Here is an 18,216-nt window from a genome sequence, read left to right as displayed (position 1 = left end):
AACTCAATGGCGGAAAAAAACAATCTGAGGATGGAGTCGATGCCCATGCGCACTGTAGTCCAGGGGAGGAGCCACCTATCTCGTGATACTTCGATGACTCTTCCAGGACAACAATGTGCAATCATCCGGACCCAACACTAGGCGGCGATCTATGCCCAGATATGAATTCAGCAGCCCACATGCCTCGAACTTTCTATATCCTCGAAAGGAATATACTCATCCGGTGGTTTCATGTATGTAGAAGTGAAACAAATGTGTAACTGGATTTGATTCTGTGAATACTATTCATGAGTAGAATAACTGTCTGGTGATATTCATGTGCTTTGATCACAAAAACTGCTCTACCACCTCTTGCTGATAGGCCATGTTTTATAAGTTTTATAGTGATGGCTTTCCTTACATTAGGAGGAATGATTATAGTAATCACGTCGGTTTCATTAAAACCTGTAACGTTAAAAGCTGGCACAGCGTTGTCGCCTGCAGCTCCACCGGTTTTGGGGTTGCTGCCATTTTCGGACATTGCTTAGTGAAATTTGCACAGCAAGCTTCAAGGAAACAGAGATAAGGTGCACAATATTTTGGAACACTGTATCCTTCAACGCTGAACAAACCAAAAACTAATACATAGGATTTTTCTTCCTACTAAGCTATGGCGGATGTTATCCCTTACCCACTCCAGACGTCTATTGGTGTATTAGGAGTAAAGGGTCTCTGAAAAAAGCACGACTGAGTTACTTCAGTATTTAGCGTTAAATTAGTGCCTTACCAAACCTTTGGGTGCCATGTAGTGTAGTTCCTATATTCCCAATAGGCTCTGCGCATTGGAATAATATGCACTATGGATTTGACGTAGGTCTGAGGTCAGTATGTCTCCATCCAGCATATTAAACTTAATTGTGTGGGTGCCAGCTAACTCAGAGGTCACTTGAAACTTTCTCGAATAAACAAGAAGGGATTAGTCTCTGACAAACGCATAAACATGACAACTTTGTTTCCCTTAGAACTGAAATAATATCTTCAGAGTCGTGGAAACAATAGATAACTATTTCACTCAGTCAATCGGGCATGCTTCGTTTCTACAGAGTTGCACAGAAATAGAGAGACGGGTGTTTAAATAAAAGGATTTACTGAACAGTCTTCTTTCTCATGCAAGAGAGGTGAACTGCTACAATCGTTAGACAGAATGCGAAGTATAATGCGTACAGCGCAAACAGTGATATAAAGTAATACTGTGATAGCACTGTCTGTTGCTATGACATACATAAAAATACATACATAAATAACACAGGCTAAAAAATTCAACTGGTGCTTCTAAAATACGCCTACCCCAGTGTACCTAACCTAGGTCTAGTACGAGGGAAGAAGTAGGTGTTGTCTTTAGTTATAGTTTAGTTCTGCCAAGAATTGCCAAAGGTTTCTCTAGGTTCTATTATTCAACACAGGTAAGGGGAGAGGGTCAACCGTATCTACAACTCTACCACCCGAACCCCCTAAGTCACATTCATACACACAAGAAGGGGTGGAGAGACTCAAAAAAAGTAGAACACCACAAAACAGAGAAAATATAACTGTTTTGGAAATACTGCCCTCACTCACACACCGAAGTGTGTGACATGCTTCATCATCGGGTCTGCTTACAATACGCCCAGGTGTAGCCACACTCAGGACGGAGCATAGGGGAGGGGTAAACATAAAAGACCAAAGTACACATAACAAAAAAAAAAAAAAAAGAAAAAAAAAATATATATATATATATATATATATATATATACATACATACAAAGAACGTGATCAGTGAGTGTCACCCTGTGACTAGAACTGGTGTGCGACAAAGTGCAGTTAATAAGGAAGTGCTTTAAAACTGGTTTGAGGATACTAAACAAACCTTTATTAATAGGTTCCACCACCAGAATTAAACAAAGAAAAAGGATGGGTAGTGTTTCAAAGAGAGAATTAGAGCTCTCAAAACAACCCTCCTAATACCGCTTGTGTCAACATGTTTCGACCGACTTACTGCGCCTTAAAGGTCACCCCGGTCTTCTTCAGGACGTATGTCGTTATCAGTCCTGATGTTGGCCTAAACGTAGTTTGGTCAAAGTACCAAATGGCAGATCACACAAGATTCCAATTGAATCACCACGTGTGGAGGGGATCCCAACAACACGGGAAACAAAAACGAGTTTATCCTAGTCGTAAACTGGACATGGCGCCCTGCAGGAAGGTGTCCCGAGAACACAACTTTTCCGAGGGAGAAACCTTGCACAACTGCCTGCTTCCGGATCGCCGCATAGTCAGTAGGTTCTAATCAGCTCCATACCTTAGAATGAGAGAGGTTGGTATCTCTTTCCCTGGACTCGATCCCCCAACACCCTGCAAGGGAAGTCAAACACTAGAGCTGGATTCTCGGCAGAAGGATGACAGCTTCTAGTCAGTGCGTCAGCTAAGGAGCTGGCTTCCTTCGGCACTTGCTGTAGTGAGCTGCGTTGTGCAAGTAGGTAGTCGAACTGCACCGAATCACACCGTGCTTTGCCATAGCAAGTGAAGGTATATTTATACCTGGAAGGTGTTTAGGAATGCCAGAATTGAAGTAAGAGTCGGGCATATGAACGTCATGAATGAACCCCTAAGGAATAGATGTTCATGCATAATAATGAGTTTCTTGGAGAAATCAATATTCAAGCAAGGGGAAGACCCTAACGGTTTAAGAGTCTGGTTTTCCAAGAACTCTTTGTGACGTAGATGAATGGATGGAAGTAGCCATGCCTGTATTTGGGTAGCATGGGCTATGCCTAAATAAGGACTGAATTTTCATGCCTATATAAGGGCATTGTGAATTATACCTATATAAGGGCATGGATCGGGAAATGCATACAGAATTTATAATCGCACACAACAGCCCTACCTCGAATGACAACACTCCCATGTCTTGTCTGAAGACCACGACGGATGGGGAGAAGTCGAGGACCTTTGACTTCTTGCTCTTTTTTTCTGGTGGGACTTACCCAAATTGCGCGTGCGACAAGGATCTCGGGCGTCACGACCGATCCCATGACCTTCATCTTGAGCGAGATCGAGACTGTTGCGGCTTTGCGCATCGAGCAGTAAGGGGCTTGAGAGACTGCTCCCTCAAGGCCTTGGGTGCATGGCGTGGCAATGGGCACAGGTCTTCGCATCGTGGTTGCACTCCAGGCACAAGAGGCAAACAAGGTGCGGGTCCATCACCGACACCTGTCAATGATAGGTGCCACAGGGCTGAACCCGGCATATCTAGTTGACATCCGTGCCACACCAGGAGAGGATCTCTCAAAAAGATGTCGAAAAAGCACAGTCAGAAATTGATCAGGGGTAGCTCTCTCTGGATCTGCGCTGACTGACGCAGAAGCTAAAGAATGGACATCAGCACGCTGGGGTGGCGCCTATATAGGCATTGTGCACACACGACGAGGACGATGCTGATGACGCCAAGCTGAGCTGAATTAAGCCACCTACTGGCACACAGGGGTACTGCACACAAAAAGTTTCTGGATCCAGTCTGACGCCTGGGGATAATTCCACGGTAAGGAGTATATGTCTGGAAGTCTCTATCAGATTGAATTAATAGTTATTCAATTCTGCTATATGTGCTTTGGTCAGGCTGTTGTAATAACCAGCAAAGGAAGCTCAAGCCCAAACCTCGCCTCCAGTTGTGACACAATTTATAAACATTAAATTCCTGATGTATTATAATGAATAGCATGCAACAAATTTCTCTCACCTATGTGCACTTTACACGGTGTAATGTAAAGGCATTCACAAAATGACGTGGGGAGGTAGAAGACACTTGTCTTTATGGACATTTCGAACACAAACCAGTGATTTATCGTTTTTTCGCACTAACCTGGCAGCTGGGTAAATCTGTTCCAAAGAGGTGATGCTGAAGAAGGCTGCTGATCCTGAGGAAAGGAAGGCAGAACTGCTGCAGAAAATACTCAATGGACTGAGGCGACCAAACACTTGAGGTAATCTTCAAAAAAAAAAGAAAAAAATGATTAAATTCACTGATGTTCGTTCCTTGAGAGGAAACGTAGCTGTTAAAATAGCATAGCTTACGATTGCAGCTTGTATCCACATATCCGAATTTCAATGGCTTAGATTGTTTACCTTCACACTTGAGGTTATCACTTCCTAAGGTGAACAGCTACATACCATTGACACCTCTTCAGTTTCTCCGGCTTGATACAACTTTCCCTTGGACAGTTCTGTTATAACAACATTCAATAGCGCTTCCAAAGATTTCTGAGAATCACAGGTATTCTGTAAATGTTAAAAAAGAGATGTTAACTTCAAATGATATAGCAGTTTAAAAAGACTTCTATTAGCAGGTTGACACTGGTAATTATGATATACACATCTTTTTAAATCTGAATCAGGTTTTTTAAATTTAATTAGGTTTATTAAAATTGACATGGTAGCAACATTAACTAAGGCAACAACAAACAATTTGTCATTGGATGCATTTCTTATCTTATATAGTACTTTATTTGATTTGTAAAAATCATAAAATGGTGGATCTTACCACCATGCAAACAGCATGTACATCGTGAAGTCAACATAAAAACAACTTAAAAATAATAAGTTAAAATAACGTAATCTTGGCTAACTTACACAAATATACAATCGCAGTGTAGACTTATAAAGATATAGCTGAAGGAAAGTATGACTATCTCATTGGAACTTCGAAACAACAGAAGATTGTTCTGGGAAAAGGTGCAAATACTTTGGAGAATAAATGTAATTTGGTGGGAGATACACATTTTGACTCAGAATGAAGAACGCAACCTGGAAAAGTGAGAATAAAGGGGTATCCGTTAGGAAAGAAGGTGGGGGTCCAGGGTCAGCAGTGATGAGACCAGTTGGCCAGGGTCATCTTTAATTACTGCCTTGTTTTCTAGATCTTCAGCAGCATGAGCCAAGAATTTTATAGTTTTGCAAGCTAGTTGTATCCGAGATCCGCTAAGGCATTCTATTACAGCCGCCCTGCAAGTTCTCGCCTGAGCTTCTCTTAAAAGTGGTAGCAAAAGCGTTTTCCTTGATTTTTGCAGTACAGGGCATATGCATATTAAATGCAATAAAGACTCTACGGCGTTGCCGCAGAGACAACAGGCAGAAGTTGGCCAGGACCGTTGCCATTTGGGGGTGAGGTCTTTACTCGAAAAGCATCCCAGCCTCATAAGGCTTAATTTCCTCTTATAATAGTCCCTAAAACAATCTTGCAAGTATGGTTGAGGTTTCTGGTGTTTGTAAGTTGGCAACACAATCCATGCATGGCTTTTACCAGCTACTGCGGCTTTGTCCATTAGCAGCGATACTTATTTGATGGCTTTGTTGGTAAGCTGTTTACATGCGTTGTATGACATAGGTGAAAGCCAGGCTTCTTCCAGCTTTAAGGAATCGAGCGCTTGCCTAAGGGATTTGTATGTTGAATTAGGGGACCCGGCCTGTTTTTCGACCTCTAGCCAGCAGAGGTGGGCAAGTGTGTTGTCTTCAGCATCCCTCATACGCCAGTAGTATTTGGCCAGAGCACCTTGTCTTGCCGGAGTCTGATTAGTTAGTCCATATTCCAAACGTATTTGGGCTTGTGAGATGTGTCTCAGGATCGACAAGAGGTTTTTAAACAGTCTGGATTGGGCAAGATTTAGCACTGTGGAGTCCCTAATTGCCATCATTTCCGAGCCATATGTGAGTGATGGCAAGAATTTGGCAGCTACGATCTTTAGCATATGGCCGGTGGAACTACCACTTAGGTGTTTTTGTATGGTTTTAAAGGCAAATTGAAGCTGTTTGGCTTTTGATTTCCCCAGTTCCGAGTGGTGATTGTTCTTTAATTGATAGTCCAGTATAATGCCCAAATATTTATATTTGTCCACCTGTGTTAATGTAGAAGAATTTATCCTCCATCCAAATTTTGTTTTTTTCTTTCGGGAGCTGGAGAAGCATAGGATATTTGATTTTTTGAGGTTTATAGTTAGTTGTGCTTTGGTGATATATAACGCGAGTTTGGAAATCTAACGTTGTAGGCCGATCGGGGTTTTTGAGAGGAGCACAATGCCGTCAGCATATTGTAGACTGGCTATGGGTGTTTGGTCCAGTTTTGGTGGATCTCCGTGGATTGTACGTAGATCACTTTCTAGGTCTGCGGTGTAGATGTTAAAGAGGCTGGGCGCCAACACGCAGCCTTGTTCTAGGCCGTTCAAAGTTGTGAATTTCTTAGTTAGGAATCGTCCGTCTCCTTTTTTTATTTGAACCCAGGAGTGCGAGTATAGCTCTATAATTGCTCCCTTTAGCTTTGGCGGCGCGTCCCAGGCTTTCATTTTGGGCCAAAGTTTGGATCTAGGCACTTTATCGAAAGCAGCTGTCAAGTCTAAGAAACAAGTGTAAAGCGTAGTGGAGTTATTGATTGCCTTTTTAGCCAGCAGGGTTAGCACGGATAGGTTTGTGAGAGTGCCCGTTCCAGCCCTAAAACCTGTTTGTGTCGGAGGGATTAGCCCTTTGCTGCTGACCCAAGATTCCAGTTCTACCAAAAGATTTGATGCGTAGATTTTGGCATCTACATCTATTAAGGCTATTAGCCTATAGTTATTTGGGTCTGAGCAGGGCCCTGATTTGTATATCGGGTGTAAAATGCTGCCCCTCCGGGAGTCAGGAATATTCCCGGTGCTTAAGCTGTGACAAAACAAGGGAGATAATTGGCTGGCCCAAAACTTTGGATCTTGCCTAAATAGAGCATTGGGGAGGCCGTTTGGACCAGGAGCTCCGTCTGCTCTCAAATTTTTTATGATATTCAGTACCTGCGTCATTGTGATTTGGTCGATTGCTCCTGTGTGCTCCAGTGTCAATGGTTTGCAGGTGGCTTTGGATTCGGAGGACTTTGAATTTACCATTAAACTCGGGCTTTGGGTTGGAGTGGACTCAGATGGTGGTGGCAATGTAATATCAGTGGATGTGTCGTGCGTGAAGTTATATAGTGAATCGATGTGGCTGCACCAGAGCTGATCAGTCATGTCTGAGTTAAACTGCCGATGTTTGCCGTTGAGCATGAGATTTATTTTTGCCTAAAAGTTTTTGGAATTCTGCTGTTTGCTTGCATGGAGTATAATGCACTCAAGTTTTTCCATGTGATGTCGCTTGGCCATTTTGATCTCTCGTTTTAGCTCTTTTTTTAAGGATTCTATTTTTTTCAGGGTTTGTTGTGGTAGTTGAGGATCCTTTTTACGTTGAGCCCTGAGATAAGCGTTCAGTTGTCTTTTTAATAAGCGTAGTTTTGGAGTGTACCATTTCCCTCCTCCGTTTCTTATTGTTTTTTGTCCTCTGCGTTTACTTTGGTATTTCTTATTTATCCGCCACGAAGGATTCCCAGGTCTTTACTATGTCTTTTGACGTGGCAGGTGGTGACAACAATGAGTGGCATGTCTCCATTAAGTTGGAAATGTTCTCTTCGTTCCAATTTAGCCTTTGTAGATTGAAAAGTTTGGTATTCAAAGATAAAAGCTGAGCTTGCTCGGACTTAGTTGGCAGAATTGTTAATGCGAAGGTCTGTGGGTAGTGATCGCTTTCTCCCCGTGCCTGGATATGGAAATCTTTGATAGGAGCGAATAGGTCGGGGTCAACCAAAGTATAGTCTATTGTTGAACCTGAAGTCTTGCTAACCCTCGTTAGGGCTGCTGGTTTGTCCAAGTGGCCCCTTCCATTTAGTGTGTATAAGTGGAGGGCATCCAGTTCGATAGCGCATTTCCTCCCAATTGCGCTTTTCCTACTTTGGTTGCCCTGTCGCGGATCAATGTGTGTGGGGAGAGTTCCCTCGTCACCCTGCAGTAAATTCAGGTTGAACTCTCCGGTTATAAGCATGTTATCGCTCGGGTAGGTGGTTTTCAGTGTGTTAATTACTGTGATTAGTTGTTTTATCCTTTTCCCTTTGTGTTTTCCGCCGGGGTGCATGTATAAGTTTACGATCAATAAACCCATAATGGGCGAAATTTCAATTTTGATGCATTGCCTCCATGTGGAGTCTCGTTCAATTCAGCTGGATGACCAAGAGAAGTCAGTAGATATGTAGATAGATAGGCCACCCTTGGCCCTACCAAGACGTGCCTCCTTATGTGCGGATGTGAAAAATTCTTTGTATCCCACCAGCGGTGTGTTTTTTGTCAACCATGTTTCCTGAAACAAAAGTAGTTTGTACTGGGTGATGAATTCTATGAAGTCATCTTCCTCCAGCTTTGTGTTTAGTCCGTTGACGTTCCACGAACAGATCTTGCAGCCCTGCTCTTTCCCTCTTGTTCGTCTATCGTTGGTTCATTCTAGGTTCCTTTGGGTTAGTGCCAGGGAGGCTTGTTGGTGCCTTTCGGATATGGCGGCGTCCTGATGGGCAAAAGTAATTACAATTTGCCTGAGTGGGTGAGCTTCATCTTCGATACTGCTTCTTAGTTCTGGACCTTTGGCATTTTTTAGAAGAATTCGTTTGAGGCTTTCTTTCTGCAACGGGCTGGGGTATCGTGCAGGCTCCACCTTTTTTAGCTCTATGCCCCATAAAGCAAAGTCCTCCCTATGTGTCAGGATTAGTTTGGTGACAGTATGTTTGGTCCACATTGTTATTGTGGATTCAGGGGCTAATTTGAGAGGGTTTGGTTTAAACTCGATTGATACCAAGTCGCTTGATTTTATATGTCGGAGACCAGGTAGTACTTCTAGGAGTTTTAAAATGGACAGTCTATTTAGTATGTCGTGAGGCCCTCTCGAGCTATATTGCGGAATTAGCTAGATTTTATTACTTGGGATATGCCGTTTTTGATCTTTTGGACGTCTTCTCTCTTCGGGATTTGACGAGGCTGTTCCTGCCCGTTCTGCCTCTAGCTCTATTATGGGCGAGTATGATGTGTTCACACTGCTTGTTGCCTCCTTACCATTACCATTAGGGGCCGGGACTGATGATGCTTCAATTTCTGAACTCAGCATGTCTCTTGTCTTAATTGCCTTACTCCTTACGGGTTTGTCTGCGTCTGCTTGCCCGTCGTTTGCTGGTACTTGCATGAGTTGGGAGCTAGCTTTTGGTTGAGATCCTTGCTCAATCTCTGCATTATGAACTGAGTCTGGACTTGGTGAGTTGCGTTCTGCTTTCTCTCCTGGAGGGTTGAAAATGCTATACACTTTCCTTGCATTCTGGATTGGACGTATGCATTCTATTGGACCATTAGAAATAGAGGTTTCCTTGGGTGGAGAATTAGTTATTGAAGGTAGCCCTGGCTCTGATGTTATTTTGTTTTGAGGTGGGGCAGCCTCTGACTCCTGTGTAACTTCTTTGCCGTTGGAATTGTTGTTTGGGACTGAGTTTGTAGCACCCCTCAAGTCTGTGGTTTGAGTTTTCTGACTTTTCACAGGCGCTTCCTTTCTCTCTTTGTGAGAGTGGGTGCCTGTTTAGTATGGTTGGAGCCTGTTACCTTGATTGGTGGTAGTAGCTGAGTTAGCAAAGCTTCCTCTCGGGTGGCAACTGGATTTTGATCATCTGAGGTTACTGGCATGGGGATGTCGTTGGTAGAGAGAGAGGAGGATTTGTCTCGGAGTTCTGAGCTTTCCTTGCCACAGCTATCATCGTCTATTGGCCGGCCAGATTCCTTATTGACGTCTTGTTGGACGTTTGCTTGGTTTATGGTTATCTTTGTTTCCTTTGATGAATCCCCAACGGCCCCCAGTATTTGTGTAATCAAACTGGGTACGGTGGCCAGTTTATCTGTTAATTGGGAGCAGTGACAGGTATAGAAAGAGGAGTCCTTATTAAGTTGCTCCTTAGTAATCATACTATTTAAGTCCTGTAAATTTGATTCAATTCCCTGGACATGAAAAGCCAAGAGGTTGAGCAGGTCGACTTGCATGTCTAATTTGTCTGCATGGTAGGACATGGCTATGCCTATGGATTCCATTGTCTTTAATAGTTGTGGCCATATTGTGGCTGTTTGAGTGCTCTCGAAGGTTTCCCCCTGGGTGTAACTGAGTATAAATGAGGAGTCAAGATGTTTAGAAGGATCAATTTGGGTTTGATGCTCGCACAGGTAGGCACTCCTTCGCGATGTCCTTTTTAAGATGCTGTCTTCATTACCAGGACTTAAATCGTAAAGGACGGGAAACGGACGAGTGCTTCGTTTGAGCTCTACAGTATCATTTGCTGGAACGTTATCTTCTAGTGACTTCGAGATTCTACTAACTTTGATATCTTCGATCGCGTGAGTTGCTGGTCCTGCAGGGAGGAAGCTATGGTTTCCCTCCTTTTTGTCTGATTCCAGTGTGAAGTGACCACTCGTTGAACTAGGGGAGCTCACCGTTGGCGGTGTCGGCAGCTTTTGGGTGCAGTTTTGGTTTTGAGGTGAGCCTTCCTCTGTTGTTTCAGGGATGGTTGTCTGGGTCGATCGTGGGCTTTGATCCAGGAAGACCGAATCGTTGCTCACGTCGTTACTTGCTTCTGAAGCCCGATGGACTAAAGCACAAACTGATGAAATGTGGAATGCTTGTTGAGCCTTGGAAGGTGGATACGACGAGAGACGGCCCGGGCCTTTGACCTGTTGGTGTCTGATAGAGTCTTCTGACCCGGGAGGACCTAGTCCCCCGCCCCCAGAATTCCTTCTTATTTTAATATTTTGGGTGTTACGGGGCTCACTGTGGCACCTTGAATTAGATGGAGATGATGATAATTTAGTACCCTTGTTCATTGTGTCCGTGAAGGCATTATGTTGGTTGCTGTAAGGTTTGGAGCTGACGTTATCTTGTGGGAATTCCACACCACTCCCGGTAGAGAGTTTTTGGCAAACTTTGAGGAAGTCAGTAATTAAGGCACGTTTGCATGCTTTGGGACACAGGGCTTGAGCAATTTGGGAAGGAGAGGGCATTGCGTGGTGATCAGGTCGGCCGCAGGCTGTGGGGCCCTTGTGGGGCCCCTTTGCTGCCACAACTGAGCTCCGGGAACCATGTTGTTTTGTCATTGCATGAAGGGGTTCTAATGGCTCCATAGAACTGGTGCATGGCTCTTTTGAACTTAGTTTTTTGGGGCTCTTGCCACTGCCTGCAGCAACTCCTTCCACTGCCTCATTGATCGTGCTCGAAAGGGCTCCATTGCCCTTTTTTGTCTTCCCCTGAGGTTACTATGGTGGATTGTCTTTGCCTCGTATCTTTCCTGATCTCATTTTTATGATGATTGAGATGGTTGAGATTTACTTTTTGTCGGGCGGGCGGTGCGGTTGTTCCTCTGGATTGACAAGTATCATGAATAGTAGTTTACCAACAGTATACAGGGGCTTTGCCTTCTTTTTTAGAATATTGAGGGAGTTAGTTTATTTGTTGTTTTTTTTGCCAGTTAGGCTTTGAATTTTGTAATGAAGTTAGCGGGCTGTTGGAAAACTGTGGGTTGTGAGGCGTCTGCTGACCACCGGGAGATTGACTGCAGGTTGGATGTATCTCCGATCGCGTCGATGGGTCGCTTATTTCAGGAGGGTGGGGCGGGAGCGGCGCTAGTAATCAGGTAGTAATCAGCTTTGGGTGGGAGGGGGACAGTGCAAGCGGAGCACACAGGGGGACCTGGTCAAGCAGCCCCCTCGGTCAACACCCCCCGGCTCTTACTTCGCAGCCACCTCTAGCGGCGGCCGCGCTTGCGTCCTTCCCCCGCCTCCACCTCTGCCTCTTACCTCGTAGCTAGCAAACACGGCACCGGGTTCTCTCAGCAAGACCGGGACCTCTTCCTCTTCCTAGTAGCTCCAAACCACGGGAAAAACGGAGGAGACTCTGGGAGTGCAAAGAAAAGCTCGGAGAGTGCAAAAGCACCGGCTTCTCCTCCTGCTCCCGCTCCTCTGGTCGTGGCTGCTGCCGTGCACTAAGTCCGTAATTCTCTGCTCTCTGCTGCTCCCAGTAACTTGATGATTCTCTGATTCCAGTAACTCCCTGCCTCTCTAGTCAGTGCGCCCGCTGCACCAAAGGGCACTCGGCTGTTGGCTGTTTTCCACTCGCAGCCCCTTTGCCCTTCGCCACACACAGGGCTGGCTCAATGCGGCATGAGACTGATACCGCTGATACCGCTTTAATTCCAGAACCGAGTCTGAACCGCACCTTCCTTCTCAGCGGCCACTCGGCAGCGGCGGCGGCGGCGGTGGCTTTGCTCAGCCGCTCGGGAGCCGCGGAGAAGGTGCTCCGCTAGCCTTGCCAGCCGTCAACCAGCCACGGTCCGCAACCCACTCTTTTCGCCGAACCGAGCCGTTCAGGATGGCGTTTGCTGGCGTTCTGGCGTTCAACGTCCGCTGCTCTCTAGCACTCTCTACCAACGGTGACGGAGTAGCACACTACTCGCTGAAAAGTGCTTCGAATTTGCGTCAGCGGTAGTAAGCCTGGATGCATTTCAATAACTTGTCTCATACGCTGCAAACTTGTTAAAGGATGGGCCTCATAATTATAATATCTATAATAAATGGTAAACAGAACATGAATACAGAATAAAGAAAGAAGAAGACATTACGGCACGTATACATATTCCTACTAAAAGGCGCCCACAAAACTTGTGCCGCTCGGGCCCCGTGCTACTCCATTGCAAACATAGTAGGAGTAGGACATGGTTTCGCATTCTGAATCCAGGATGGGGTTTTACATTGTGATCTATGTCAAAGACCCTAGTAAGGAATGTTACCTAGTAATTTATGTTCATTATTTAGCAGTCTCTAATTGAAAATGTTTTTTTTTCCAGCAACATTACTGGCTGAAAACAGTTTGGTTGTTCGTGTGCGTAATGCAGCACTCGGAGTCTCTAACGTGCACTACTTCCCTGATTAAGCCCAAGGCAGCTCTTTCTCTGTGCCCTGGGGATCAAGGCAACTGACAAATTGCCGAGCTGTCCATGTGAGTCTAAAGTCCACGAGCAGATTGGGGGGGGTGCCTGGTAGCAGTAATGGGTGAAAGGGGCGGGGTTAAGACTCTGATCGCTGCTATAACTGGTGCTTGGTGATTTCTTTTAATTTTCATTGGCATTTAAAATAACACATATACAGTTGCTATATCTACTTTCATATATACCTTCTTTCATTATCTGTGCAACTATATCTTGACATTATCTTGATTGGGCTTGTTCTTAAACACACATATATTGCAGGTTATTATGCCATTTTAAACACAAACCTTATAACGTCCCCCCTTCACTCCCCCCCCCCCGATTGTCATGTCAAATCTCTAGATAAATAACAACGGAATATTTCGTTCTCTATTGTTTCCTCAATTGGTCGTTCCCACTAAACTGGTGCTTAGTGATGCCAGTAAATACAACTAGTTGAGCAGATGGTGTGGGGGTAGTGATCCATGCAGGTGGTGGAGGGCTGATTGGTGTTGAAGGTGGCCTGCCGGTTGTTGCGGGTCAAGGGCTCTTGAGAGTAAACAGATAATTTGAGTGGTTCATGACTCTCGCCTAATTTTTGGGCAGTCTCATTAGGATGAACAGTCAACTTAGGAGCAAGTGCAGCTTCTTGTTAAATAGGTACAAAGCATGTCTTTAGCCACGGCCTCAAAGAAAAGATTTGGGGAACTGCTGAAGCTCTTACAGTGGAAAAACACAACAGCATAAATATTAGAAGTCCTCTCACATCCCTCACAGAGCACCTGTGACACTACCATACGCACTCTTAAACTAATTATATGCTCTACCAGATCCCTTCCACACACATTACAGCAGCAGTCACATATTACCACAAGCACTCTGGCACCCCTCGGAGACCAGCTCTCCAGCTACACCCTAAGAACTCTTGGTGAGAAGGACTGCAAGCAGGCCTTACATGTCACCCTATCCGCAGGCAGCAGTCACAGCCACAAAACAAACACATGCTGGTTCAAAGTCAATACATCTAGCCTGAATTTGTGTTTACAAGCCAGACATAACGGCATTAGCAATGGTTGTTCAAGTAAGCACAGTGGCTAAAAAGCTGTGGCAAAAATTACATCCTTAGGAAATATTAACCATGTGGGCTGATGCGGTTTCAGCTCTCTTTTCAGGAACGTATTAGACGTTCACTACAATACATTAACTTTTACACACACTTTATTTAGGACAAACATTTCCCCATCCTTGGTATTTACTAATTTCCAGCACTTTCAATGTGTACTTAGGTCTACACTAGTCTATGACAATTACCCATATGTCTGGTAAATTAGGAATGCTTCTTCGGCCAATGCTAAATGCAGACAAGTAGATTTGTTTAAACATGCTTGCTACGATGGGAAGAGCTACACGCGGGACCAAGATGGCAGCGTGAGACCTTAGCTCCGTAGAGCCCGCTCCTCCTTTAAGTCTATTCTGTTTTGATCCTGCCACCCGAGAAATTCGACGGCTGAGTCGAAAAGATAATAGTAGGTGAAAACTGGGGCGAAAACGGATATTTCTACCCCTCCGGAGCGGCATCGGAAGATTTGGGCCTGACGCCTTCAGAGACCGGGGTCCATGGTATACCCCTGAGCCGGATGTTAATGCAACAACAGCGGCCTGAGACACCGGAAGCTCCGGCTTGGTTCGGGCGTCGACCTCCTCTTCGCCCATTTGAAAGTTGTGAAATCAGAAATGACAGACACTGCATCACCGAAACGGACTGCGTCTTGTATGCACGACTGAGGTGTGATACATGGTCCAAGGTGTGAAGCCCTGCGTTGGAACACAAGAGCGACGGCCATTATGAATTCCTCCATGGCGTCGAAAACTGACAACGAAAAGGCCCCACAGCGGGGTGGAAGAGGATTGAAAAATGTAAAGACCAACAAGATGGACAGATATGCACAGGCCAAAGGTTCGCCAGTGGAACAGAGGAAATCTCCGCCGCTCGGAGGAGACTCCCCGGGAGAGGCCGTTGAGCCCACGCTGGCCGATGTCATGGCCGCCATAAACAAAGTACAGACGTCTATGGTGGAAAAAATGGACGCATTGGACAATAAATTAGAAACAGTGAAGCTGGAGGTTAACCTGTTGAGAGCTGACCATGCCAAGACGAGCTAAAAGGTTAAATCGCTAGACATCAAGACATCCAGTCTAGTAGACGACATGGCGGAGGTGCAGCGAGAGATCTGGGCCTTGCAAGCGGCCCGTGAGGAAACCCGTCAGAAGTTGGACAACTATGAGGGGCGTAATAGGATGAATAATATTCGAATTCTTGGAATACCGGAGAAATCGGATAAGCAGGCTCCAGACTTATTTGTAGAGGACATTGTACTGAATCACTTAAAGCCGAAGGGCCTCAGCAACTTTTTTACGGTCGAGCGGGCCCACAGAGTGCCGGGTGGACTGCCGAGACCCGGAGCGCCTCCTCGCCCGATGATAGCTAGAGTGCTGAACTATAGAGACAGGGATGTGATCCTGAAAGCGGCACTTTCCGCAGACCCGCTTCGCTTTGAGAACACGACTTTGTCCTTCTTTCCAGACTTCACCCAGGCCGTACAACGGCAGAGACAGAGCTTTCTTTCTGTAAAAAGGAGACTGAGGGAAAAGGGAATGCGATGCGATAATGCTTTTTCCGGCTAAGCTTCGGGTAGAGGTGGATGGGAAGGCATGGTTTTTTGATCATCCGGAGGCAGAATAGGACTGGTTGGACAGCACAACGCGGCCTCAATCAGAGGAAAGGCGTGTGGACACTGCAGAGGAACAGTGAGGCCAGAATTATCTGATTGATGACTGCCACAGGGGGGGGTGCGGTTTTATAGGAAACTTATATATGACTATGACTCGGTGGGTCTTTCTTGGAGTGGGGAAGAAGGGGCTGAGGTCTGGGTTCCCCCTCGTACTATCTTTAGTTAATTTGTTAGGGTCGGGTGACAGGCACACTGCGAGTTGGGGTTGGGCAATGTCCTTATGCAGGGGTGCAGGTAGGGGGGTGGTGTAAGGGGGGAGGGGTGTATATGTTTGTTAGAGATGTTGAATCTTTGTTTTGGTTTGAGTTGTGTATGTATGTGCGTATTTTTGACGTGGTGACTATCCAGTTTTTATCTTTCTCACAAATGAGTTTGAAGGCACGTGAAAAAGGAGGATCTGGGATGAAAGTGCTGAGTTGGAGCGTGAATGGTTTAGGAGACAAGATCAAGAGGGGGATGGTTAGTCAACTCATTAGGAGACACTCCCCGGGCGTAGTGTTGCTACAGGAAACTCACCTAATTGGTAAAAAATGCATGGCTCTACACAGAGGGGGATTCAAAATGGTGGTGCATGCGGGTTTCACATCCGGTTCCAGGGGAGTGGGTATTCTGATTGAAAACTCCTTCCCCTTCTCCGTACAGAAGACTTGGATTGATCAGCGGGGTAGGTATGCTGGAGTCACTGGCCAGCTTGGGGGACAGACATCTACTCTTCTGTCAGTGTATGTGCCGCCGGCCCTTCAGTCCGAGAGATTTGAGCAACATATTCCTTGCACTTCCCCTGGGAGGGCTAGTACTCGGTGGAGATTTTAATTCAGTGCTGGATGGTGAATTGGACCGCAACCCGCCCCGGGTGCTGGCGCAATCACAGAGATGGCTTCCGGAGTTCTTAGGTACACTTGGGTTGATTGATGGCTGGCGTGCGCGCAACCAGAGATCCGTTCAGTACTCCCATGTTTCGGCCGCACATGGATCCCTGTCCAGACTTGACTAGGTCTTAATTCCGGCGGCAGCGGCACCTTCGATTTTGGAGGCCGGGTACCTGGGGAGAGGTTTATCAGACTACTCCCCGCTATGGCTTAGTCTCACGTTTGAGCTTCCGGCAGCAGGTAGAGTGGCTCCTATTGGGGCTTGGAGATTGAAGGACCCTACAGTCCGGAAAGAAATTCTTAAGGTGGCAGACAGATACTTTTTGGAGAATGAGGGATCGGTTACATCAGCCAGATCACTTTGGGAAGCATAGAAAACTGTAGTGAGGGGCGAAGTGTTGTCCATTGTTTCGAGGCTGAAGAGGGAAGGACAGGCGGTGATTACCAGCAAGGAGGGGGAATTCACGTGTCTAGAGCGACAGTTTGCTGAATCACCTACAGCGGCGGACCTCCACTTACTGAGGCTCCGGGAAGAAGACTTTAGGACTTTGGCTAGAGAGAGAGCGCCGTGGCGCAACATAATGCAACACAAATCCGTATATATGAGCATGCTGATAAGGCCGGGAAACTGATTGTTTGGTTGGAAAAGGGGGAGCGAGCGTCAAGGTTAGTCCAGGAATTGGATAGTCAGGAGCGGGGTTTGATTAAAGATCTGCAGTCGGTGGCAGACTAATTTCGAGAGTATTATCGGGGGGGTTTATGAGGCCGGGAATTGTTTTACGGTTCAAGAAAACAGAGAAATGATTAAAGATATTGTCATGTCATGCCTTTCAGATGAGGATAGAAGTTTTCTTGACTCTGCTATACAGATGATGAAGTCGCCCAGGCTATACGGCAGGTTAACTCCAGTAAGGCCTCTGGCCCGAACGAAATACCTATCGAGTTGTATAAGCTGAATGCCAACAGAGTAGCACCATATCTCCGCGCCATGTTTCTCGAGAGTCGAGAAAAAGGAGAGCTCCCATATGATCAGCGGGTGGCCAATATAGCTGTTATTCATAAGTAAGCTAAGCCTAAGACGTGTTGCTCCTCCTACAGGCCCATATCGCTGCTCAATGTAGAGCCTAAGGTCCTGACCAAGCTCCTTGCTACCAGATTAGTGAAAGTGATAACAAACCTGATCCATCCAGGCCAATCCGGTTTTATGCCGAGGAGCAGCACTGCGTTGAATTTGCGTCGGTTGCATGGTGTACTTGGAGGGGCTTCGAAGCTTGAGGAACCGGCGGTTCTGGTGTCTTTGGATGCCACAATGGCATTTGATAGAGTGGAATGGCCATATTTATTTGCAGTGTTGACCAAGCTGGGTTTCAGTGATGAGTTTGTGAGTTGGGTGCACTTACTGTATACGAGGCCACTGGCGAGGGTGGTCGTTAACAATTGCAAGTCCCGGGACTTCTCCCTTGGAAGAGGTACCAGACAGGGGGGCCCTCTTTCGCCGTTGCTCTTTGCATTGGCAATGGAACCGTTAGCGGCATGGGTGCGCTGGGACATCACTATACGCGGATTGCGCTGGACGCCGGAATGGGAGGATTAAGTATAGTTATATGCAGATGATGTTTTACTCTACCTTACTAAACCTAAGACCTCCTTCCGGTATTTTCTGGATGTGCTTAATATCTTTGGG

The 18,216-nt window shown here is 45.9% G+C and overlaps 1 protein-coding gene across 7 annotated transcripts in view; it reads right to left on the bottom strand.

The window, feature by feature from the left end:
* UBR3 (ubiquitin protein ligase E3 component n-recognin 3) overlaps positions 1–18,216 on the bottom strand; it is a 2,118,328-nt gene that overhangs the window by 181,776 nt on the left and 1,918,336 nt on the right. For all 7 annotated transcript variants that reach the window (XM_086956098.1, XM_086956102.1, XM_086956099.1 and 4 more), the window contains 2 exons: positions 4,186–4,293; positions 3,878–4,003 (listed from right to left, as the gene is read on the bottom strand). In XM_086956098.1, coding sequence (XP_086812224.1) covers positions 3,878–4,003; positions 4,186–4,293 — 234 coding nt within the window. The remainder of the gene's footprint in view (positions 1–3,877; positions 4,004–4,185; positions 4,294–18,216) is intronic.

Source organism: Lissotriton vulgaris, chromosome 2_1, assembly GCF_964263255.1.
Source record: "Lissotriton vulgaris chromosome 2_1, aLisVul1.2, whole genome shotgun sequence".
In the NCBI taxonomy this organism is placed as follows: domain Eukaryota; kingdom Metazoa; phylum Chordata; class Amphibia; order Caudata; family Salamandridae; genus Lissotriton; species Lissotriton vulgaris.
The sequence above is the reverse complement of the archived record's forward strand: the minus strand, read 5'-3'. Positions and strand labels throughout refer to the sequence as shown.